General features: G+C 39.5%; 1 protein-coding gene across 3 annotated transcripts in view; it reads right to left on the reverse strand.

The window, feature by feature from the left end:
• The window catches only part of LOC124619699 (polyphosphoinositide phosphatase), a 183,931-nt gene that overhangs the window by 58,990 nt on the left and 98,007 nt on the right, over positions 1-26,934 (reverse strand). For all 3 annotated transcript variants that reach the window (XM_047146254.1, XM_047146256.1, XM_047146255.1), the window contains 2 exons: positions 17,152-17,350; positions 10,625-10,874 (listed from right to left, as the gene is read on the reverse strand). In XM_047146254.1, coding sequence (XP_047002210.1) covers positions 10,625-10,874; positions 17,152-17,350 — 449 coding nt within the window. The remainder of the gene's footprint in view (positions 1-10,624; positions 10,875-17,151; positions 17,351-26,934) is intronic.

Here is a 26,934-nt window from a genome sequence, read left to right on the forward strand (position 1 = left end):
GGAAGGCTTTTGATAAAGTACCACACTAACTTCTCTGAATGCGAAAATATTTTGTTGGCACCCACCTACATAGGAAGAAATGATCATTGCAATAAAGTAAGTTAAATCAGAGTGCACATTGAAAGATTTAAGCATCTGTTTTTCCTGCATGCTGTTTGAGAGTCGAACAGCAGAGAAATAGCTTGAAGCTGGTTCACTGAACCAGCTACCATGCACTTAAGTGCGAATTGCACATTAGTCATGCAGCTGTAGATGTAGAGGTTAGTAAAAAAAAAAAAAAATGAGCTTACCAAGTACTGTACCAGATTTCTGAGTGGATACAGGATTCCTCGTAGACAGCACTCAACAAAGTCAACAGATGTAAAAGGTAATTTTGGAAGTATCCCAAGGAAGTTTAATAGGATTATTACTGTTTATGACACATATAAATGATGTAGTGAATGAGCTCAGAAGCTCCATGAAACTCTTTTGCACATGATGTGGTTGTCTATAAGAAGGTATCAACACCAGCAGACTATGGTGAACTGCAGGAAGAGGTGCAGAGGATTGAAGAATGGTGTAGGAACTGACAATTGACCCAAAACATAAATAAATCTAACATATTGTGCATAAATAGGTAAATAAGTTCTCTACTGCACAATTACACTATTGGTGGCAAACTGCTGGAAACTGAAACTGCCACATAATACCTAGGAGTAACCATTCGGAGCAGCCTAAAGTGGAATAGCTACATGAAACAAATACCAAGAAATCAGGCTCATAGGAAGACTTTTATGGAAATTGAATTCATTAACTAAGGAAGATACTTACAAAACACCTGTCTGACTGATTCTCAAGTATTGCTCATCAATCTGGGACCCTTACCAGGTCTGTTTAATAGACAAGATCCAATTAAAAAGGATGCATTTTGTCACTGGATCATTTAGTTAATACAAGAACACTGTGGAGACGCTCAACAAGCCCCAGCAGCAGACACCACAAGAAAGGCATTGTGCATCACAGACATGTTTATTATTGAAATTTCAAGAGAGTACACTTTGGAAAGAGTCGAGCAACATATTACTCCTATGTATGTCATATGAGATGCCCACAGCCAGTAAATCCAGGAAATTAGAATTAATACAGAGGTTTACAGGGGATCATTGTTCACACGCATAATCGGCAATGGGAACAAGAAAAGGGGAAACAGATAGTGTAGCTCAAGTGCCCTCTGCCACACACTTCAGGTGGCTTGCAGAGTGTAAAAGTAGATGTAGATATGAGACTCGAGTGAGATGCACCCACACTCATAAGGCCAACTGAGGAGCTGCTTTAGTGAGAAGTAGCATCTCCAAGGTCCGGGAAGCCAGCAACACCTCGGAGAGCAGATTGTGCTGATCCCATATCCCTCCATATTCCATCCAAATGATGCTACAAAGGCAATGGGTAACACAGCTGCCCGTTAGCACTGGATCACTCATCATGGACAGAACACAGAGCAGGCATAATGTTGCCTTTACATCCAGCCAATGTAAATGGTCCTTTCAAAAATTTTAGGTAGGAGCTGAGCGGAGTAGAACTTAACAGCAAGATGCTGAACATAAAAGCCTCAGAAATCTCCGTCTACAAATATTGTACATGCCTCCATGGCTTCTGCATCCATCAGTTTGTCACTGTGAACAGCCATGAACCCATCAGCAAATAATTTCCTTCCCTAGTAGTTAGTGTAGTTGAGGCACAATGTTTTTGATGGACTGGACTGACTTCTCTGGTGGATACTCACTTTGGGTGACTTGCAGTGATTTTAGGAATCAGAAAAGATGAGGAGTTTCCTAATTTAATGTGTCTTATACACTCCAGATCTGTCAAAGCTGTATGTGCCTTGTTTGGAAATGAGCTGGATTGTTATCCATCTTATACATCTCAGTGTAAATTGATTTAACTGCAGGACTGGCAACCATGGAACTGATCAATGATAAAATGTACATTTCCTCCTACCATTTAAAAATAAGACTACATAATAGTAGATTGGCAACTCAAATGAAATCTATTCTTCCCATCAGAGCACTTGTCCATTTAGATGGATATGCTTGTCGATGTTTAAATGTTGAAATGGAAAGAAAGTAGTTACTCCTGCTAAGTTTGCCTTTCCGTAACTACAATACAATTTTTTACATGTTATTTGTAATGGACAACACACCATTCACATTATATTATTATATCTTCATTATTATCTATTATGCTGCAAATTTAAAGATTATCTGCCGTCAATAGGTAAGTAGTGCCACTGCCATTTTTTTGGGTAAATCTATAAGAATATGTAGAGTAGTACTGCAGCACCCACTGGTAGCAACTGAGCTGTTGAATCACTGCAAGATGAGCCAGGCTCACTAAGTGAAACCTGCAAGCACAACAGTAATAAGCAGTTCTTGCAGTGCAGGCATAGGCATTTCTCCATCACCGGGTTTTGGTCATGTTGCCAAGTACGTGCCTGGAAATGATGCAATGGTGTAACAGATGTGCTGCTAGCTTGTGTAAATAGCTCTCATTTTTGTAGGTCTTTTTATTCACAGTCCAATAGTTCTACCAGGATGTCGGGGCTCTGCAATGCGAGGGGACCACAGGGAGCCGCCAGCATAAGTCATGAGTTTGAGTTTCTGTTGCTGTGCCAGCTTCCTGGACTAAGTCCTCCCTCCAGACTAACTTACACAGGGCAGCAAGACTTCTTGGCTCCCTTCAGCAGCAGCTGGACTCCTGTCCAGGGGGCAGCAGGTCATATCCCGTGTACGGCACCTATCGTCTGCCAGTCATGCACTACAGAGCTGGCTACCATAGCCAGATTGCTGAATGTCTTCATACGCCACTGATAACAAAAGTTTGTGGTGTGACTCGTGCAGTGGGGTCACAAGCTACACACTGAGCACATGCATCAGCAAAGCTGAGTGCACATGCATTGCAACCAGATGGCCAGGACACTGGCTGACATCTCGCTGGCCACCCGGCCCTCTTTCCCTGTAGTGGGGGTATTGTCATTACTCCACACCGACATGGCACTAACATTTGAGTAGAAATTAAATATTAATTTTGATAACTGCATCTTTCCGTGCCTCCACTGGCCTGCTACTCCATGTCAACCCTCTGCCACCTGCCATCCTGACATTGCAGCCATCCCTCCACCCCTGGGGTTGGGTATACTTGGTGTCGAAAATGTTGGTGTCATTTTCAGTGGACACCAGATGGTTTGTCATGCATGCAGCATTACATCTTCACTATGCCTGCAGTATCAACGTAGTGGGGTGAGGGAGAGAACTGTTGGCTATTTTTTGAGTGCATGACAAGAATGGGATCTAGGAGGGAGTATCTCCATAACTTGTGATTTACTTTGTTCAGGCCAGACAAATCAGCTGAGCTGTCTCAACTATAGGTAACTACAAGGAGCAGTTGTCAGAGCCTGTCAAATGTCCATGGCACAATCTGCTTGGGCATGCTGTGCTGTGTACTGAGCCTATCCGTAACTCATTTTATATTCCACTGTCATGGTCTTGTTGTGAGGCAATGCAGGGAGTCTAGATGGTTAATGATAAGGTGTAAAGTGTAATCTGTTGGTCTGTGAATGATTTTCTGTATACATTGTGTGTGAATGAGAGGGAAAGATGTTGCAATGGCAGAGTCAGAGATGTGACACATTTTGGAGCCAAAGGCACTGTATTTGTTGACAGACAGGTTAGCACTGGTGGGGGCAGATAACACAGAAGTTGTGGGGCCAAAATGAAATTAAGGATGAACACACAGCATTGCTCCAAGCACCAGATCACGTGATAGATTCAGCTGCTGCTAGCCTAATCATTCTCTCTTCTGGAAGCTCATCTGAGGATGTAGTGTCATTTGTGAAGGATCTGATGACATTAACAAGTGTGGGTCGTTGGTCAGATAATCAGTTATTATGGATGGCAAAATTAAGTTTAGTGGGAAAGGTAAAAACATTGGTAAGGTGTACAGAAGCATTGAGAAATGCAGAGACAAGGGCTTCTAAGGTTTACAATGGACTATGATGAGATCAATATGTTCCCAGGTGTACATGAGAGGCATACAATGTTTTCCCCAAATTTAAGGATTTACAGATGTGGGCATATTGGGCACGTTCAGAGGCACTGCAGCCAGTCTCAGAGGGATAGAGGTAATATGTCTCAACAACAGAATTTTGGCAATGGTAAAAGGGGTGGACATGGAGGAAATAAGCAGCCATTAAATGCATAGGCATTCCCTTTAGCCTTAGATGCACCAAGTAGATATGCAGTGACAGAATGTGCAGCAGTAAGAGTTGTACGGAGCAAGGAGTATAAGTTTCTGTTGGCCACATGAGGGGGGGGGGGGGGGGATGTGTCAGCAGCCAGTAGATACCTAGTGGGTCAGAGGCTATGAAACGACAATGCTATAGGATGTGTGAAGTGAGACATAAAGATCTAATGCCACTGGGGTCAGTGGAGATAAGTTTTCAACTGGAAGTGGTTCCATTTAAACAGTGTGTAGATGTAGTGGCTCATGTATGTGAGGGCTACAGCATGATCCTGGGGATGTACTTTCTGCATCAACCTGAAACCAAAACTAATCATTGGCAACATGTGGTGGAAATTAATGGCTAAACATTCCAGCTAGAGGAAACTGTTGCCAGTGTATGAGTGTGGGTTTATAAGTCTGGCAAATTTCAATGAAAGAATGGTACATTTTTGTTGCATCTTCATGGTTGGTAAGCTTAATTATTCCAACACTCATATAAAGAACTTCAACAATGTACAGTGTACAGTTTATTGCTATGACTTGTCTGAATTGGTCAGTTTGTCAACTGCGATTGAAAATGAAGGAAACTGAGTTTCGTGTTGTTATTAAACATTTTCATTTGAAGGGTTGGACTGCTGCACAAATAAAAACAGAACTGGATGGAGCTCTTGCGGACTCTGCACCAGCACTGAAGACTATTTACTTTTGGATTAATGAATTTAAACATGGTTGGACAAGCACCAAAGATGAGGCTTGCTCTGGCCACCCAACTGTGGTCACCACAAAGGAAACTATTGAAAAATCCACAATATGGTAATGATACACTGCTGAATAAAAATTCATAAGATTGCTGAGACTGTGGGTATCTCAACTGAGTGCATAACAACATCCACAGAGATTGGCTATGAAGAAGCTGTGTGTGACGTGGGTGCCACGATTGCTCACAGTCAACCAAAACCACACCCAGCACAATGTTTCATCACAATGTCTGGTGATGTTTAATCACAGTCTGCAAGACTTTCTGCACCAATTTGTGACTGTTGGTGAAATTTTGATCCATCATTTCACATTAAAATCAAAACAACAATCAAAACAATGGCCACAACAATTGAAACAATGGCTAAAGGTTGATGAAAGTGCACCGGAGAAGAGAAAGACTATTTTGTCACCTGGAAAGGTGATCACTTCATTTTATGGGATTCCCAAGAAATAATCATCACAGATTATTTGAAAATGGCAGAACCATGACTGGGCCCAACACTTCATTGTTGGATCACTTGAAATTTGTGATGGTTGCACAAAACACCAGTGTTCGTACATAAAAAAGTGTTATTTCACCAGGATAATGCACCTTCCCACACATCAACTGTAACAATGGTGAAAGTGCATGAACTGGGTTTTGAATTGGTCCCTTGTCCAACCTATTCAGCAGACTTAACCCCAAGTGACTTCTTCCTGTTTCCTAACTTGGAACTTTTGCTTTCTGGGAAGAAACTTTCATCAAAAAAGGAAGTGATACTTGCAGTCAATGAGTATTTTTCAGTGTTTGACAGAACCTGTTCTTCTATTGGGATGAAAGAGCTGGAGGATCTCTGGACCAAGTGTACAGCCCACAAAGGAGACTATGTCAAGAAGTAAGATGAGCTATTTATGAAACAAACATTTTTCCTTGCTTTTTTATCAAACCACCCCCTTAGAGCTGTCACAAGGTGCATATATCTTATTGGTATATGTAATTAAACTGTGTACAAATATATTAAGGCTTGATCCACATCGTGATGTACCAGGTGGTAGCAGAAAGTCACTTTGGGTAAGTCTGGAGCCAACCTACATGTCAATATGTTGTGCATAACTGAGTCATTGGAAGGGAACAATATTTTGAATTCAGCAAGATGTTCTGTTTAAAGGATTATTGTATGCATACAAAAGACAGATGGTGGGAAGGTAGTGCCCATGAATCTGAAGGAGAAATGATTGATGCATGGAGGATGTAAATAGTGGGCACCCACAGGCTGCTGTTAAGGCTGAATTTTGTAAAAAGATGGAGCATCTAAAGGAAGTATAGAAGGTGAGGATGAAGTAGTAGTAGTAGTAGTAGTTGTTGTTGTTGTTGTACTCTGAAGATTAGTTTCTTTCCCTCAGGGTCTATTACCAGTGATGAGCATTACACAGCTCTGGATTCTGATGGGAAATGAGGCACCTGTGTACTGGAAATAGTAACAGATACCTCAGTATTTGCAACCAATTATGGAGGAGTTTATTAACCAACATTTGACTGATGGGATAATAGAAGAGAGCAACAGTCCATGGGGAGGAGGGTATGAACTGAGTTTCTGCCCAAGAAGTCTAAGGATAGGTCCAAGAAGTACAGATTCTGTTATGATTACCATTACCTTAATAGTAAGATAGTCAACATATGCATAGCCCAAAAAATAGCCCATACCCCACATCATGGAGACCACCAACAACCTGGGACAGTATCAGTATTTTTCTACCAAAGATTTAAGAAGTGTATACCATCAGTTGGAGGTGGTTCCAAGAATCAACTGAAGACAGCATTCTCAGTACCCTGAAGCCATTATCACTATCGGAAGATGTCATTCAGGTTGAAGAATGCTGCTGTTATGTTTCAGCGATTGTTCCAAGGCATATTGAGCGGACTGCAGCCTCACCGGTGTCTAATCTACCTGAATGATACAACTGTACCCTTGAAAGATGTAGAGGAGTATAGACAATGCTTGAGAGAGGTTTTTATGAGATTGCGAGCAGCACGTCTGACATTAAGTACAGCAACATATAATTTTGTGTTGGAGGAAGTAGGTTCCTTAGGGCATATGATTAGTACAGTTAGGATGAGAACTGATCTGAGACTGGTATGAGCAGTACAGGATTTCCTGGTTCTGAAATAGAGCTGTAAACATTTTTGGAACTCTCTATTATAGGATATTTGTGAGGGGGTTCGCTGATACAGTGTGACTACTCATACAACAGTTGAAAAAAGGTGCAAAACTGATGTGGATAGAGGAGTGTCAGGATGCATTCAGAAAGATGAAAAAGTTTTAATGCCAAATCCAGTTTTTATTTTTCTGCGTTTTCCAGAAGAAGTTTATACTATTTTGTGACACGTCTGACAATAGTTTGGGGTGCATCCTGAATCAGGAAATCAATGGTGAGGAACATCCTGTGGCTTTCACATCAAGACAATTTAATAGAGCAGAGAACAGTTATTCAAGTATGTGGAAGCAAGGACAGGCAGTGTGTTGTTGATCTCTGAAGATGGGAACAAAATTGTCATGATGATAGAAGAGCGAGAGGGAGAAGATTACAATACATCCAGCCCAGGTGATCTAAAATTGCACCAACACATTTTTGGTGCAGCTATTCATGGGTAGAACAGGACTGGATTGTCCTAGAGACATTATTCAATGTAAACCTTATTTCCATTAAGTGGTTTTACACAGGATTTATTCTGTGTATGATAACATGGTAGTGGTGGTGAATTGCTACAAGATGGAAGGCTCATGGAAGCAAGGCTGATGGAGCTGAGGGGGCAGTAGATTGTTCATTAATGAGACAGCATTTGATATAATGGAGCCAACTTTCCATCTACCAGCCATGGTCATGCGAAAACCCAATTGAACACAAATCAGCCACAACTATACTGACCAGATGAACCACTAGTGGGTGCTCCCAAAGCAGAATCTAACTTTCCTAAACAATATGTTAAAACCAGACCTCATGGAAATTAAAAGCTGCACAAGGACAGATTTCAGCAGAACAACTGATGCAGCATGTTAAGGAATTTAGGGAAGGCCAACGATGAGTGACAATTATCTTGAGCATCATGATAAGCACTGGATCCCTAGAGCATGAAAGTGAGTGGATTGATAAGCACTGGATCCCTAGAGCATGAAAGTGAGTGGATGTGGAATATTGTAGTGCGAATGCTGATGAGAAATATATGTCCTGCAGTTTAACAAGATATAAGATCGAGAAATGTGCCATGCTTGTCCGCAAGGACAATTTCCAAGACCACATGACTGGCAGGATGGAGAAGTACCATGGCATGATTCATTGTGCTTTCCAAGGGAACTAATGGTCTGTTAAGTGGAGTACAAATGAGCAGCTTAGTTGTGTAAGAGGAAACCTAGCAAATAAGGTTTTGCAAGTTAAATATGGTAACTGAACCTTGTGGATTGGGGCTCTAGGCACTCGTATAACTGAAACTTATGCTGTACATGTGAGATGTGTTGTAGATTCATTTTAAATGAGGCCTAAGGAACTGAGTCTTTTTGCAGACGGGGGAAGTGTAGTCCACTACGAGTTTTTGGGCAAATCTGTAATAATATACAGAGGAATATTGCAGTAGTCACTGGTAGCTGGTGAGTGAAGATGGTTGTCATTTGATTTACTGTAACTGAGCCATTGAATTATTGCAAGACAGGTCAGGTTTGTTTGGTAAAACCTGCCAGCACACCAGTAATGCACAGTCCTTGCAGTGCAGGCAAGAGTATTCCTCCACAAGCGGGCACTAGTGGCATTGCTAAGTATATGACTAGAAACAGGGCATTGGCATAACAGATGCACTGATGGCTTGTCTAAGAAGCTGGCATTTTCATAGCAGTTTCATTTATAACCCAGCAGTTCTATCAAGAAATGGGGACTATGTCAGGTAAGGGGACCACATGGAGATGCCAACAGCAACGCGGGTTTAAGTCTTCATTGCAGTACCAGCTTCTTGCAGTAAGTCCACCCCCTTAAAGAAATAGATGCTTACGGTTACGTTGAAGAAAGTGCAGTGTGGCTCATATTAGCATTTCTGAGGCAGGATGCTCAGTAGGCAATGTCTGTGTAGAGGTTGGCTTACTAGTGAACAGAATATGGCTCCATTTTAGGCTTTTACTGTCTGAAAAGTAGAACTGCAAGGGGGAATATCAGCTAGATCTTTACACAAGAAACAATCTGATGGTATGCAATGTACACTAATACGCCAAAACATTGTGACCACAGCCAATCGCAATTATGGATGCTGCCTGATGGTGTTATGAGCATGTGACATGATAACAAAAGTATGTAAACTGGGCAGACAAATGGAGGTTCACCCTAGTGAAGATATGGGCTGCAAATAGGGAAATTCATTGAGATAAGCAACTCTGACATACAGCAGATTATTAACATGAACAAGAATCCTGAAAATGGTGAAACTGGTTGAATGTTCATGTGCTACTGTCATGAGCATCTACAGAAGGAGGTAGAAGGACAGTGAAACTACCACTAGGCGCTAAATGGTTGAACATCCTCAAGTCTTCACAGACCATGGGCTTGACAGGAGGCTTTTCTGCTCTGTAAAATACAATAGATGGTGCTCTGTGGCATCTCTGCTGAAAGAGTACAATTCTGGTGTTCCAGACCACACCTTCCTCATACATTGTTGAACAGGAGCTCTGCAGCAGACCACCCCTATATGTTCACATGTTGACCCAATGACATTGTCAATTATGATTCCAGTGGGTACAAGACCATATGTATTCAATCGTCAATCAATGGAAACGTGTCGACTTTTTGGGTGACTCACATTTTTGCTACACTAGGGCAATGGTCATCCCCACAAATGCCATCATTGAGATAAACTGTGGGTCAAAACATGCAGCATGCCATGAATGCAAACTGGTAACAACAGTATTACGCTATGGGAGACATTTTCCTGTGCTTGCATGGGAACTGTGGTAGTACTTGAAGAAATGCCGACAGCTGTGCACCACCTGCATCCCTTCATGCTTGGTGTCTTCCCCAAGGGCGATGTCATCTTTCAGCAGTATAATTGTCTATGTCTTGGAGCCAGAACCATGGTACAGTGGTTTGAGGAGCATTATAGTGAACTCACGTTGCTGTCTTGGTGAACAAATTTGCCTGATGTAAATCCTATGGAACCCATCTGGGTCCCTATCAGGCACCATCACTGTGTACACAAATCAGTAGCCTGTTGTTTTTGTGAATTACATGATCTGTGCATATACATCTAATGCCACATATCTCCACAAGCCTACCAACAAACTGTCAGATCCCTGATACACAGACTCAGTAATGTATTTCATTCCAGAGATGGACAAACAAGCTATTAACCAGTTGGTCATAATGTTTTGGCTCATTGGTGTATGGTTCAAAAACAAACTATGCTATTAGATGAAAAAGCAAGAATGGGATGTTAACATATACAATAAGTACAGCATACACTCTGCAAGAGAGTAAAAGTAATATGTACTGACTTTTAGCACTGTACTTCATTCTGATGAGTCTGTATAAGTCTGTATTGAGTAGTTTGACATTTCTGTTACAGAGATACAAAAATATATCACTGGAAGTTTACCTGAAATCCTAATGCACACTTCCCAATGGCAAACTGTGCAGTGTTGGTTCGATCCAAACAGTCAACACAATTCACTCTAATGACACCAGTTTGAAGGCGTCTTCCAAAACTAAGTTCATTCTTATCAACAAGACCAAGTATTGCATGAGAATTCTGAGTGTAGTATGGCGACTGATTGTGGAATATTCCAGTTTTACATACAGTTGTGTGGGCAATGTCACCAAGACGCCCCATTACATTGGCCTCTTTCCTGGAATAGACATTGGTTCAAGATAATTTTCTAACATACAATACACCCACAGATTCAGAGAACAAACATTAAAAACCAGGTCACACACACACACTGATATACACATAAATGTTGTGGGTACACAAAAGAAATGTACAAATAAATACTTGTTTATAACCTTATATTATCTTTTTAAGATCTTATCCATTATTGCTTACGTAATCTGGTGCCTACTTCAAAGAAAGTATCAATGTCTGAACAAATGGCATAACTTTATCAAGACTGTAAATAAACTTAAATGTTCATTTGGAGTATAGAATTGGAAAGAATAGAGAATGCTAGTTCATAGATGAATCCTCGAGTTACTTCATGAGGTAATCTCAGGTAGCTCAAATGGTACAGCACTGCCAATATGAGGCTTGGCGTGTTGTTCAGTTTAAACTAAGCACATATAATCAAGAAAAGATGTCAAATTTCTGCCTTTCACAACAATTTAAGCTGTCTCTGTGCTAGCAGGAAAAGACAAAGCAAATCACAGAGGAAAGAAACATTCTTCTGAACTCTTGATGTTCTTGCAGCAAAGAGGTAATGGTCTTTAATTATATCCTAAAAGGAAATCAACATCACCCACATCTTAGCCACATCTTATAAAGTAATGCCTCAGTCTTTGGCTGTGTCTGTAGTTTCCTTTTAGGAACTGTTGCACTCTTAAATATATGATTATCACCCATATGAAGGGGCAGGGGGAGAGGGTGGGGCAATTGTAAGGCTTGTTTTAGGCATTTCACTCAGCCCCTACCATGAACATTTTTCAGCAGTCTCATTCTTATGACAAAATATACAATAAACTGAAGTGCAAAATGGCTTATGAAAGGACAAATATGAGGCCATCTTTTAAGCTTTTACAAAATCAATAAAAAAATCATTTTTGATACAGATCATTTTACTGTTTCTCAAAATATTTACCTTCACAATTTATACACTTCAGTATGCGTTTGAACTGATTCTGGAAACATTTTTTTCCCCATGATGTTGGTATCACAAAAACAATGTATAGAAAGGGTTCAAGGGCTTCTTCACATGATGAGAACTGCTGTCCATGCATTTTTTGTTTGACATAAGACAAGAAAAGCATAGTTGTTAGGTGACATATCAGGTCAATGCAGACACTGAGACAATTATTTGGAATTTATCTGTGTCTAATAATCATTTCTTTGCTGTTGTGTGTGACATGATGAATGATATGACATTTTCGGTTTTCCACCCTGGTGTCGCATTGATTTGTTGCAAATAAATTGTATATCATTCAGCATTCAACAATTTTCTTGAAAGTGTTTCGCGAACAAACCACTTCTTCTGTTTCCATTAATGTTGGAACACCCAAAAAGTTGATTGCCGCTTGCTCTGTACCATTCTTCTGCAGAGTTCTGAGAAACTGGTGTCTCGGGGAAGAATCAAGTTGGCACATATGGTGAAACAGGCACCAACGTCACAACTGTCATGTTGTAGAGCATTCTCTGCAACAGGATACTTTGTGTTGTGAAGTATACACCCTCTGCCTATGCCCACTCATCCTAAATGATGACTTGGTGGTAGCCATCTCAAGATAAAAGGCCGAATAGTGTTCACGTAACAGCTGGTATACGATGTGTTGTTTCACAGGTGGCTCTCCCTTTAATAGTACATATTTTGCAAGTTACAGGGCTGGTATAAGTGATGGTAGGAGGGTTGCAGAGGGCAAGTCTTACAGTGGGTGTGGTCACAATTGTAAGAGCCATAGGATGGGGAAATGGGTGCAGACGGAGCATAGTGTTAGACAAGGATATTGTGGAGATTGGAGGGTGACAAAAAGCTATTCTAGGTATGGTGGACAAAATGTCAGAGCCTTGTCGAAGTAGCTGATACATTCAAAAGCAGAATAATAGCAAGTGTCAGGAGGCGTACTCCTAAGTTGTTTTTTGGAGGGATCAGCAGTATGAGGAATGTATGTGATAACCTGGGAAATCTGCTTCTGAACAAGGCTGAGTTACCAGTGGTGTGCTCCAAAGCTGTTTTTTGGAGGTATCAGCAGTACCAGGATTGGATGTGATGGCCCAGAAAATCTGCTTTTGAAGTAGGCTGATGGGGTAATTACCTCCAGTGAAGACTGATGTGAGAATGGTGGTGTAGTGCTGTAAAGTTTCTGCATCTGAACAAATATGTTTGCCTCGAATGCTGAAGCTGTGTTGTGAACAGAAGTGTGTAGCTGACCTCTGGTGAGGATTGAGTTAACATCAAGGAAAATTGCATGGGATTCAGAACAGGGCCATGTGAAATTTAATTGGGAGAATTTATTTAGAGATTCCCAGAATTTCAGCAAGTCAGCCCCACCACGAGTCTGTAACGCAGCCATCAATGTATTTAAACCAAACCAGGGGCTTGAAGGCTTATGGATTCCAGAAAAGCCCTCTACAAGCAACCCCTGAAAAAGTTGGCATAGGAAGGAGCCTTTCTGGTTCTCATGACATTGCCCCTTATCTGTTTGTATGTCTGCCCCTCAAAGATAAAGCAGTACTTGGTAAGTATAAAGTTGATTAAAGTGAGCAGGAAGTATGTCACCAGTTTCAAATCAGATGGGTGCTGACTGAGGTAATGTTCAGCAGCAGACAGACCATGTACACGGGGGATGATGATAAAGGGAGGTGGTATAATTGTGATAATATAGGTGTGTGGTGGGAGCTGGACATGCACAGATTTCATATGATCTAGGAAATGGTTAATGTCTTTAATACAGAGGGAAAGAAACTATAGTTTGCAGGTTTTGAGCACATATGGCAAATATATATTTGGTGGGTGCTTGAAAGCCAGCAGCTATGGAATGGCCAGGGTGATGAGTCTGTGGATCTTAGGTAGAAGGTAAAAGGTGGGTGTTCAGTCTGGTTGTGGCAAGGAGTTCTATGGATTTAAGTGTTAGTCCTTGTGAGGGACCTGATGTTTTAAAAAGGGATTGCAGTCAGTTTGAATCACAGGGATGGGATCTTGATGGCAGATGCTGTATGTAGAAGTGTCAGATAGTTGGCATAATCCTTTGCTTACATACTCCCTTCGGTCAAGAACCACAGTGGTAGATCCTGTCCACTGGGAAGATAGTGATGGAGTCATCAGTTTTTAGTGAATGAAGAGCCTAGAGGTCTGCAAATGACAGGTTAGGGCTGCATTGTAGTGATCTGAGGGAGGGTTGTGAAGCAATTCTGGGTGTAAGGAATTCTTGGAAGGCTTAGGCTTGTAAGGGATGATTTTGAGGTAGTGATGGTGGATCAAGCTGGGATTGTGATCAAACTGTTCAAGGCGAGATTCATTGTCAGGTTTGCTAGAGGGAAGGTTTTGGGACTGGGTTGGAAATTGATATTTCCAGTTGCCATCATAAGTTAAGGAAAGTAAGTCCTTCGCCAAAGCAACATGATTAAATGCAGGTATAGGGCTGAATGTAAGATCCTCTGGGTAATTCAGATAATTCAGGAGGTGAGTGTGTCTTAGTGAGAAGTTGAGAACACTATACTGTTGTGACTGGTTCTTGTGATCATCAGTTATCATTAGTCTGGGAGAAAGTGGTGAAGGCTGGGGTTGCTGTCTGAAATTGGTTTGGTGGATGATACCATCTAAGGAAACATGAGTGGCACACAACAGCACGATTTTGCAGAAGGATGAGAGTTGTCTGGTGGAGTGGAAATTAGGAGATAAGGCATATTGCTCACTTCTATCACATACAATGCACTTAGCTTTCTGCTCTTATTAACTTGTGCATGATGTTTAGGCAGTAATCCCTGTCTTGCATATTCCCCTATCTTCTATCTTTAGGCTCTCAGTTTTTCAAATATTGTCCATTACACTCCCCAACAACCAGTCTTTCCCTCTCATACCATCCAGTAAATCTCCCTGACCTGCAGTTCTGGCCAACTTTTCTGAACTCTCCCCATTTCCCAAACCTCATCAGTCCTTTTCCTTCACCCCTCTTCCTCCCCCCTCAACCCTTCCACCAGAAAAATAGCCACTGACTCTGAGAACTTGTTAATTTTAATATCATTATGTGTTTTTTCTCCTGCAACCAAGTGGTGAGTAGATTTTTTATCTATACAACTACATTTTAGTGCAAACTTTGGTATGCCTAAAGGATGCCAATAACTTTTGGTCAACCTTCCCACAATTAATCACTGTTGGAAGTTCAATCACACAAAATTCTGCAAACAAATTGTATAACATTTTTTGTTAAGACAACTGATTATTAAGAGTTAAACAAAGTGATTCAAGGCATTGTTGTTGAGTTAGGCCTTTACAAAAATCATTATAATCATCCAATGAAAGCTTTCACATGAAACTTGCATTTTTTTCACAGCACTGTCTCTTTAAATACTTACTGTAAACATGCCACTAACCCAATTTGGAATTTTATTATTTTAATAATAACAAATGAAAATTTTTAAAGCAATTGTAGCATTACATCTCAATGGTGATATGTAACTGTCATTCATAAAGACCTAAAAAGTGACTCTCATGTTCTCTGACAATTGCAATGGAGACTTTTCAGCATTTTTTACTGCCATGACCACAACTGTCAGCTATAAAGAATGGTCAAAAAGTCTCTGCAGTAGCCTTGCCTATTGCACTGTCAGTAAACATGCTCTGTAATATAACAACAAGAGCTTTTACTTGTTCCATCTCTTGGCAGTGTGTCAATGAGAAAAAAGTGCCCCAGAACATCAAGCACACCTATTTCTGAGCTAAGACTTGTCTGCATGAATTTGGCCTTCTGTGATAATCAAGTTTGACACCAATGCATTAATTTGTGTATGGTTTCCATGATAAAGTTACCAATCTAAATTTCGTTATATGTGATAATACTGTCCCTGGCACCCACAATAATAAAATGATGGTTCTCCATAGTGACCAGCCACATTTTATCCACAGCTACTCATTGCACTTATCATCAAGGACATTTTGATTATCCATGGAAAAATAACTAGTATCAACAATGTTTCATCTGCTGGCTTCTGATGCCTTGTTTACATATTCCACATAAGTGACTGTACAATTTGATTGGTACTACATGCTGTGTGCTCAAAATTTTTATCACAGATCTAAGCTTGTAACGAGCAGGAGAAGTAACCAGTGGGATAATTCTCAGCTGATACGGTGAGTGAACAGAAATTGCCAACTGTCTCATAAGGTAGCAATATTCTTTATCTTTCACATTTCTCATCCCCCCTTCCCCTCCCCCTCCTCCTCCTCCTCCTCCTCCTCCTCCTCCTCCTCCTCTTTCTTACACGTATTAGACATCTGCCAGTTACATCCCCTTTGTTAAATTATTGATCTTTCAACCTTTTCCTTGGTCTTACTGAAGATCTTCTGCACACTGGGTAATAATTGGTCATTAGTTTTAGTACTCTGCCATTTTCCATTCTTGTGACATGATCCTTCCTGTTGTTTCTGTATTCTTTAATCTGCTCATTTCAGCTTTTCACTCCCAGTTTTCTCCGATACCAGCATCCCTCCACCTGTCAGCTAGTGTCTACCCAACTACTCTTCTCAGGAATTACATCTCAGATGCTTGTACTTCATTTCTTTTTGTTATAATCCTCATTTTCACATGCTATGGTTGATACTGACATCATTTTGTAGAACTTAGGTAGTTTTTCCTTTCTTACTTTAGTTCTGAGAGTTCATTAATTATTCAGCTAATGTGATCAAGTCTTTTTATTTTCTTTTGTTTGTCCATTTCTCTCATGAATGAGATAGTATTTACTAAGAAGTTGAGCTAATTTACTCTTTCTGTTTTCTGACTGTTTATTATTATTTTGCTGGCCTCTGAAAATCATAAAATTTATTTTCTTTGCAGATACAATATATCATAATTATGATTTGGCTGTTGTGGATAAAATATGAGCAACTGTCTGGAGTGTGTTCTTACAGCAATCACAATTTGATCAGCAGCAAAAAGTAATGTCATGGAATAATTCCTTTTGTTGAAGTCATGAGTTTAAAAAATTAATTTACTTATCCATTGCCTCAGCACAGTGTCAGCATAAAAATTAAAGAACAAACTGCATTCTTGTCTTACTTCCAAATTTTTCTTGATTTTAGATTTTCCGTTTCCTGCAATGGCAATTGCTGATACTAAAATTAAATTTCAGACATTAATTTACCACTGCCAGTAGCACCACCTCTCAAATGCTCTCCTCAATACTGAAAGAATGCATTATTTGCTTAATGATAGGTACTATGTATAACACATGGTCTGCATTAACTGTACTCTGATACTCACCCCTTAAATATGCGTGCCATATCAAAACTAATGTATTGTATTTGATGATCAGGAGGTAGAAACTGATTTAAATAGGCAATGGCTGTACTAAATTCTTCACTCAACATGCTTTCATGTTTTTTCTTCTCTCTCTTTTTTACAAGGTTCAGTATTATTATTGGAGCACCATAACGCTGGAACAATTGATTGAAGTGTTCACCTGAACAAAGAATAACGAAACATTAGTATGAAAGTGTTCAATAACTGAAGAGTACAAGTGGGAGAAGATAACTGGAGACTTCAGCTGTAAACAATGGTGAGCAACACTTTATAGGAAACTGAGATATTGCATGCAAAACATAGTAAGTGATGCATTTTAGTTCTATTAGTTAATGTTCCATAATAATCTGAGGGATAGCAGCTCTACCGCAAAATTTGGATTCTAGCTAGTGGTGACATTGGCAGGATGTGGGCAAGTAAACAGCGGCAACTACCACAAACATGGCTGTCTATTGTCATAACAGATGCAGTGCTCATGCCTCGAAAATGCTTTCCAGGAATGAGCCTGTACGAATCGGAGGATGATGTGGATACATATGACTCTGATAAATATCCTGCATGGATTCCTGAATGGAAACACACATCAAAAGGTGTTACTCTTCATGTAAATGTGCATATTTCATAAAGCAATAAACACTGTTAAGTCATGTCAGTTACCATAGTTTACACGTGACAGTGGGATGGCAGCCATGTTAAGCACCATCCTTAACATTGTGGACATGCTGTAGTAAGATTACTTGCATTGGTTTCTTATAAAGCATTATCCATAGTTGTATCCACACCTTGAAAACCATACACCCTATAACAAGCCCATATCAACAGAGCACCAATGAGCTGAGTATAGGACCTTTAATTATGCTCTGTGATGTATTTTGTTTAAATAATTTCTTTTTATGTTTCTCTTCTTGCCTCGAAGGAGACACACTTCTCTTTCACCTTTAGTTATGACTAGACACCCTTTCCATTACAGGTGGAGCAACCATTTTGTAATGTGTAACATAGGAAGTGCAAAATGGCTAAGCAGGAGTGGCTGGAGGACAAATGTAAGGATACAGAAGCATACATCACCACCTACAGGAAAACTAAAGAGACCTTTGGAGAAAAGAGAACCACCTGCATGAATATCAAGAGCTGAGATGGAAAACCAGTCCTAAGCAAAGAAGAGAAAGCAGAAAGATGGAAGGAGTATCTAGAGGTCTATACAAGGGAGATGTACTTGAGGGCAATATTAGGGAAGTGGAAGAAGATGTAGATGAAGGTGAAATGGGAAATACAATACTGCGTAGAGAGTTTGACAGAGCACTGAAAGACCTAAGTCGAAACGAGGCCCCGGGAGTAGACAATATTCCATTAGAACTACTGACAGCCTTGGGAGAGCCAGCCCTGACAAAACTCTACCATCTGGTGAACAAGATGTATGAGACAGGCGAAATACCCTAAGACTTCAAGAAGAATATAATAATTCCAATCCCAAAGAAAGCAGGTGTTGACAGATGTGAAAATTACCCAACATCAATTTAATAAGTCACGGCTGCAAAATACTAAAGCGCATTCTTTACAGACGAATGGAAAAAACTGGTAGAAGCCGACCTCGGGGAAGATCAGTCTGGATTCCGTAAAAATGTTGGAACACGTGAGGCAATACTGATGCTACGACTTATCTCAAAAGATAGATTAAGGAAGAGCAAACCTACATTTATAGAGAAAGCTTTTGACAATGTTGACTGGAATACTCTCTTTCAAATTCTGAAGGTGGTTGGAGTAAAATACAGGGAGCGAAAGGTATTTACAATTTGTACAGAAACTGGATGGCAGTTATAAGAGTTGAGGGACATGAAAGTGAAGCAGTGGTTGGGAAGGGAGTGAGACAGGGTTGTAGCCTGTCCCTGATGTTATTCAATCTGTATTTTGAGCAAGCAGTGAAGGAAACAAAAAAAAATTCAGAGTAGAAATTAAAATCCATGGAGAAGAAATAAAAACTTTGAGGTTCGCCGATGACATTGTAATTCTGTCAGAGACAGCAAAGGACCTGGAAGAGCAGTTAAATGGAATGGACAGTGTCATGAAAGGAGGATATAAGATGAACATCAACAAAAGCAAAACAAGGATAATGGAATGCAGTCAAATTAAATCAAGTGAAGCTGAAGGAATTAGATGAGGAAATGAAACACTGAAAGTAGTAGATGAGTTTTGCTATTTGGGGAGCAAAATAACTGATGATGCTCGAAGTAGAGAGGATGTAAAATGTAGACTGGTGAGAACAAAAAAGCTTTCCGAAGAAGAGAAATTTGTTAACATAGGTATAGATTTAAGTGTCAGGAAGATCTTTCTGAAAGTATTTGTATGGAGTGTAGCCATGTATGGAAGTGAAACACGGACGATAAACAGTTTAGGCAAGAAGGGAATAGAAGCTCTTGAAATGTGTTTCTACAGAAGAATGCTGAAGATTAGATGAGTAGATCACATAACTAATGAGGATGTACTGCATAGAGTTGGAGAAATGAGAAATTTGAGCTACAACCTGACTAGAAGGAAGGATCAGTTGGTAGGACACATTCTGAGGCATCGAGGGATCACCAAGTTCATACTGGAGGGAAGAGTGGGGGGGTAAAAATTATAAAGGGAGACCAAGAGATAAATACAGCAAGCAGATTCAGAAGGATGTAGGTTGCAGTAATTACTCGGAGATGAACAGGCTTGCACAGGATAAAGTAGCATGAAGACCTACAACAAACCAGTCTTTGGATTGAATACCACAACAACAACATTTATGTAAATGTCATAAAATATATTTAAGTTAATTCAATCAGAAATTAACTTAAATAAATTTTACAATATTTACATAAATGATATTGTTGTGGAAATATCATAAAATACATTTAAGAATGCTGAAGATTAGATGGGCAGATCATGTAATTAATGAGGAGGTACTGAACAGAATTGGAGAGAATAGGAATTTGTAGCACAACTTGACTAGAAGAAGGGACCAGTTCGTAGGACGTGTTCTGAGGCATCAAGGGATCACCAATTTAGTACTGAAGGGCAGCATGGAGCATAGAAGTCATAGAGGGAGACCAAGAGATGAATACACTCTGCAGATTCAGAAGCATGTAGGTTGCAGTAGTTACTTGGAGATGATGAGGCTTTCACAGGATAGAGTAGCATGGAGAGCTGCATCAAACCAGTCTCTGGACTGAAGACAACGACAAAAATTCAATCAGTGTTCTAATAATTTAATTAACATTAATCACCACTATATTAGATAATTACCCACATTTCTTAATACAGCTTTTGGATTGTCTGTGGTACTGTTGCCATATGCCAATAACAAAGAGATGCATTTGGCTAGTGGAAATTGTCAATGCTGTTAGCACAATTTGTACGGCCAAGAACCCCATCTTCTCAAATGTTTAGTTTGAGTATTTCAAAGTCCAATAGCTTCAAATTATTCTGCCATTATTTCAGTTTCAAATAACATGGCCATGGCATTTCTTGGTTAAAGAGGAAATGGCACAACTGCTAACATTTTCTTAATAAGATCACAGGCCTTCCAGTTAACCCCACACACTTACACTGTTGTGTAAGTAAGATGCTTCTTTATAACTGATCCTCCCATTTTAGATAAATTTTATTGCAATCACTAATTCTGAAATCCATTCTTCACTTAAAACTTCCGGGCTGATAGGCCATGGTCGAAGTATAAAACTGTCTCCTCACATTTCGTCTCCGACTGCGGTACTATGAACTATCAATGGTTGGATTTTACTTTTGTGCATGAAAATATTCTGGAATATGCAGAGGATTTGTAGAGCTTATAGCTCTGAATTTTTATAGATTTAGGGGAAGATCACAGAAATGTATCCTTCCAAAGATGCACCCGACCCTGACATTCTGCAAGCAGATGCAGTCGATGCAAACTATCAGCAGATCTGACAGCCCGGAAGTTTTAAGTGAAGACAATACCGGCCAAGATGCAGTCGATGCAAACTATCAGCAGATCTGACAGCCCGGAAGTTTTAAGTGAAGACAATACCGGCCATGAAAGTTTACATTGTATGATCTGAAATCCATTATCCAACCAGTGAATCTCTCATAGGATTATCGGGTAAAAATCACTGCCCCCTTTTCATGTCATCCCTTCTTGATAAAAGAACATATAAACTGAGAAAATACGTGAGGGAGGAAGAAACAGTTATAACACAAAAGTCAAATGTGTACTGCCTGCTTACGCACATTAGTATGGCATTTAAATAGCCTATAAGGCCCGTGTTTGTGTATATTTATAAGTGATGTATGGATGAATACGTACTATGAACTATCAATGGTTGGATTTTACTTTTGTGCATGAAAATGTTCTGGAATATGCAGAGGATTTGTAGAGCTTATAGCTCTGATTTTTTATAGATTTAGGGGAAGATCACAGAAATGTATCCTTCCAAAGATGCACCAGACTCTGACATTCTGCAAGCAGATGCAGTCGATGCAAACTATCAGCAGATCTGACAGATATGTCACAGGAGGGTAAAACAAGGAGGTATCCAGAACAAATGAAGAAAAAGAGAAATGAATATATAACATATAAAGGCAAGAGGGGCAGTGATGTATGAAAATGTATAGGCCCCCTGCTTGAATGCTCTATAAAGGACTCCAAGCACATAAGTGAAGAAGACATGCCACACATATTCAAGAATTACTGGCAGCTTAATGGCTATGATAAGCAAAATGCATAACTACAATGTTGTTTAGGGTCAAAAAGTGTTATCTGTAAAAGCACTTTCCACATTTGTATTTTGAAGACGTTTCACAGTAATGTTTTGTTGACCAGCCCAACAAGTAAACAATGGTAACTGATGTTAAGTGCTCTTGGTGAGCAAATAACAACGTTAAGCACCAACTGGTGAAATTTTAAGAACAGAATTGTGGGTAGAACTTATCATTTTTAATAACATGTCCTTGCAGTAGATATATGTGAAAACAATGATGTATCTGGATAGAAGAAGATGTACATGCAATATCTTATTTATGGAAATTTACTGAAACTTTACAGTGCATTTTCTCAAAACAGTCAAAATGCCACTTACAATTGTTTACAACTGATGTCTTCAATTATGGATAGATATGGTGGAAATCACAGAATATCTAAAATAATGGACGATAAATGGAAAAATAAGTTATCTAATATGTAATGTTGCTGGTGTTTTCAGAAGTAAGGTGTTCCATAGATACAGCAACATAACAACTTAACCAACTGAAGACACAAACAGCAAAGGATGGATTTTGAATCTACTGTGAGAAGACACACTTCATGACAAACATAAAATCAGTTTCAAGAAAACTGAAAGTTGGAATAGGAAAAATTAAACAGGCAGAAAAGTTTAAATACCTAAGTGAATGGGTACACCCTAACTTATAAGAGGAAGAAACATTCATGTTGTGCATTAACATAATTGAAATGGCCTACCAGCTAACTAAAGGCATCTCTTAGATTGGTGCATAATTTCATAGTGTTCTTGTTTCACATGTTGGTATTCCTCCGCTTGCTATGGGTTTATTTAACAATTATCATTATTTATTTGTAGTTCACTGTTGCTTTTTGAGTTTACATATGCACATTTTGTCATCTGGAGACAGTGAGTGGAGTTGTGGACACTAGAAAATGAAAAGCCAGGTGGAGAAATCAGAACATTTCTAACGTCATCTTCTGTCTGAGTTCAATACAAAGGTGACAGCAACAAAGCAGCCAGATATATTTGCACCATGCATTGGGATAATGCCATTGGAGAGAGCAAGAAAATGGTTCTCTCATTTTAAGGAGGGTCATATTGACATTAGTGACTCTCCACATTCAGGAAGACCTTTGGGGTTTGATGAAGATCATTTGCACACATTAATCCACAATGATCCATGTCAGTGAACTCAAGAACTAGCAAATGGGATGAACTATGATTATTCAACAATCATGTGACATTTGCATGCAATGTGGAAAATTCAGAAATCAGGATTATACGCAGCACATGCTCTGAGTAAAAATCACAAATATAAGAGGGTGGGCATAGGTGCATCTCTGCTTGCTTGTCATCAATTGGCTAGTGAACAACACTGATCATTCCTATTTTCTATCACTACTGGTGGTGAGAAATGATGTCTTTATACTAACATAAGTAAAAGAATGGAATGATTGAACCCAAACAAAGTTGCAACTCCCTGTACAAAGACTTGTGTGCAACAAAAAAAGGTAATGTTAGGCATCTGCTGAAACAGTGATGGTGTAGTTTACCAAAAATTGCTTCCCTGAGGTGTAACCATCACTGCTGATATTTCTTGTCAACAATTGAGATGTCATGGAGTCACAATCTAAGCACAGTGACCAGGAAGACTGTGTGAAGAGATCCTACTCCATGATAATGCCTGCCCGCATTCTGTTAGGCTCACATGAAACACTATACAGAAGTTGGGTTGGAAAGTCATTCACACCCACCTTGTTCACTTGATCTTGCACCCTCAGATTTTCAATTTTTTTGCTACCTATCGAACAATCTTCAAGGAACTTCCTATTTGGGTGAAAATGTGCTCCAAATTTGGCTCAATGAATTCTTCAGCTCAAAACCACATGAATTCCACAGTCGCAGAATTGGAAAGTTACCCCAGCACTGGCAGACTGTTGTAAATGTGAAGGAAAATGTATTACAAAAAGAATAGATTTCTACTCACGATATAGCGAAGATGTTGAGTCGCAGACAGGCACAGCAAAAAGACTACCAAACATGTAAGCTTTTGGCCAGAAGGCCTTCTTCTAAAATAGACAACATACAAATACACATTCACGCAAACACAGCGCTCGCTCTCTCTCTCTCTCTCTCTCTCTCTCTCTCTCTCTCTCTCTCTCTCTCTCTCTCTCTCACACACACACACACACACACACACACACACACTGGCTGCCGAAGCTAGTTTGGATTCAACATCCAGAGGCAGTGCTCGTGTGTGTGTGTGTGTGTGTGTGTGTGTGTGTGTGTGTGTGTGTGTGTGTGTGTGTGTGCGTGTTGGGTTTTGTGTGAGTGTGAATGTGAATATATATATATATGTGTGTGTGTGAGTGTGTGTGTGTGTGTGTGTGTGTGTGTGTGTGTGTTTTGCCTATTTCAGAAGAAGGCATTCTGGCCAAAAGCTTACATGTTTAGTAGTCTTTCTTCTGTGCCTGTCTGCAACTCAACATCTCCACTATACTATGAGTAGCAATCTATCCTTTTCATAATATTGTTGTTACCCATCCTCGACTTTCCATCGTTTGAGAGAGAATATATTATTGGTGGCTAAAATCTCTGTTATGTGTATCTGTTGGGTTTATTAAACTTATGGAAAAATGCTACAAACTTATCCACCAATGTAACACAAAAAGAAAGCGACATACTTAAATGTCAAAATTAGATACTACTGTACTGTTATTGGACCAGAGGCTGTGTATATTGCTGAGACTCTCACACTAAACAATAAAGATCTAATGCAGAAACTTGAGACCAAAGAATGAAAGATTTTGAAAAAAATCTTGGGTTCCATCACAGAAAACAGCAAGTACAGAAGTACTATGAAATGTATAAACATGTGAAGAAGATAAGTGAAATGATTTGGAACATAAGGACTACTTTTTATGGCCATATGATACAAATGTTCCCAGGAAGGATATCTGCTAATATTAATCTATTCTGAAGCTAAGTAAACCAAAGGGGCATAGTCCATACGAGTTGAAGAATATCTATGACAAGTGGACACTTCTCCTACACATATCTCAGTATGCGATCTGCTTAAGGAAGACCTGCAAACAAATGATGGTTTCCAGAAAAAGCTAAAGCTAAAAACATGGAAGCCATGGTGCTAAGAGAGAAAATAATAACACCAGAAATGAATGCAGCAGCAATGAGCAGCAGTTAAAGGTAGGAAAAAGAGACTGTTGAATTGATGTGGTCTGTAGCTAGCTGAAAGAAAGAACAAATAATAATAATAATAACCCCTAGCATCTCAATGTCCTGTGGAAGTCTTTCGACTGGATGCCACACTGGTGACTTACAAGTACATGTCCATAACCTACACTAGTAATTCTAGCAGGGAAATGGAACCTGCAGTTTAATGCGGAACTCAAACTATGTGTCCTTCCTGAAAAGTCTGCACATCACTGAGAGGTGAAGGCTAGGTTAAAGACAGACAGGTAGATTCCAGGATCTGAGCTGGATTCAATCCCATAACTTTTTGGTGTCTACACCTGCACTTTACAAGAACACCACAATGCTTGATGTCTTTGGATGAAACAAATTACATGTATCATTGTACACAGTCCAGTCACATTAATGTGACTACCACCTCTGTTGGACATCAATGTGCAATAACCAGTCACAAATGGCTGATGGCAGCACTAGCAGAGGAGGATATACAGGGTGTCCCATTTGTCTTGACCACCCTACATAATAGTTTGTCCAGAAGCAAACTACAAAATGTTTCAAGCAGATGTTCTTTAGCCATCAGGGGGACATCAATCAGCATGACTGCCTTCATAGTAGCTTTGTTTTTTACAAAGATATGAACAACAGTATGACTTTTTCAAATGGCACTCTGTATATCTTACTCAGTAATTCATTTTCTCTCCTAAAGACCTATTCAAAAATGCTTCACAGTGTACCATTCACTGAAACACAACATTATTAATTACATAACACAACATTGACTTTGAGCCCAGGATCACAAACCCATCCACTTGCTGGAGTGGTCAGAAAACAAATGAAAACCAAGTAAAACACACAATACAAAATTGACTTTGACTCTCCTGAACCATTGTCCAGGAGTAGAACATTCAAAGGTGCTCAAAGTGGTGACCCTGGACACCAATACACTGGTGCACTCGTATTATTATTATTATCTTTCCTTTCTCAGACGTTATGTCTGGTTAAAAATGGAAAGTGACGCGGACCTTGATCAAGCGTGACTTCCATTTAACTGTACGGTATATGTTACATTGCATTTAGGAACTTTCGAATAATTGAACATGTATCAATAATTACAGATTTTTGTAGTTGTATATATATGTTTGGATTTAGCTGTATAGCGTTGATGTACTGGTGGATATTGTGTGGTATGACTCCTGTAGTTGATAGTACTATTGGTATAATGTCAACTTTATCCTGATGCCACATGTCCTTGACTTCCTCAGCCAGTTGGGTGTATTTTTCAATTTTTTCTCCTGTTTTCTTCTGTATATTTGTTGTATTGGGTATGGATATTTCAATTAGTTGTGTTAATTTCTACTTTTTATTGGTGAGTATGATGTCAGGTTTGTTATGTGGTGTTGTTTTATCTGTTATAATGGTTCTGTTCCAGTATAATTTGCATTCATCATTCTCCAGTACATTTTGTGGTGCATACTTGTATGTGGGAATGTGTTGTTTTATTAGTTTATGTTGTATGGCAAGTTGTTGATGTACTATTTTTGCTACATTGTCATGTCTTCTGGTGTATTCTGTATTTACTAGTATTGTACATCCGCTTGTCATGTGATCTACTGTTTCTATTTGTTGTTTGCAAAGTCTGCATTTATCTGTTGTGGTATTGGGATCTTTAATAATATGCTTGCCGTAATATCTGGTGTTTATTGTTTGATCCTGTATTGCAATCGTGAATCCTTCCATCTCACTGTATATATTGCCTTTTCTTAGCCATGTGTTGAATGCGTCTTGATCGATGTGTGGCTGTGTTAGGTGA

This window comes from Schistocerca americana, chromosome 6, assembly GCF_021461395.2.
Source record: "Schistocerca americana isolate TAMUIC-IGC-003095 chromosome 6, iqSchAmer2.1, whole genome shotgun sequence".
Taxonomy (NCBI): Eukaryota; Metazoa; Arthropoda; class Insecta; order Orthoptera; family Acrididae; genus Schistocerca; species Schistocerca americana.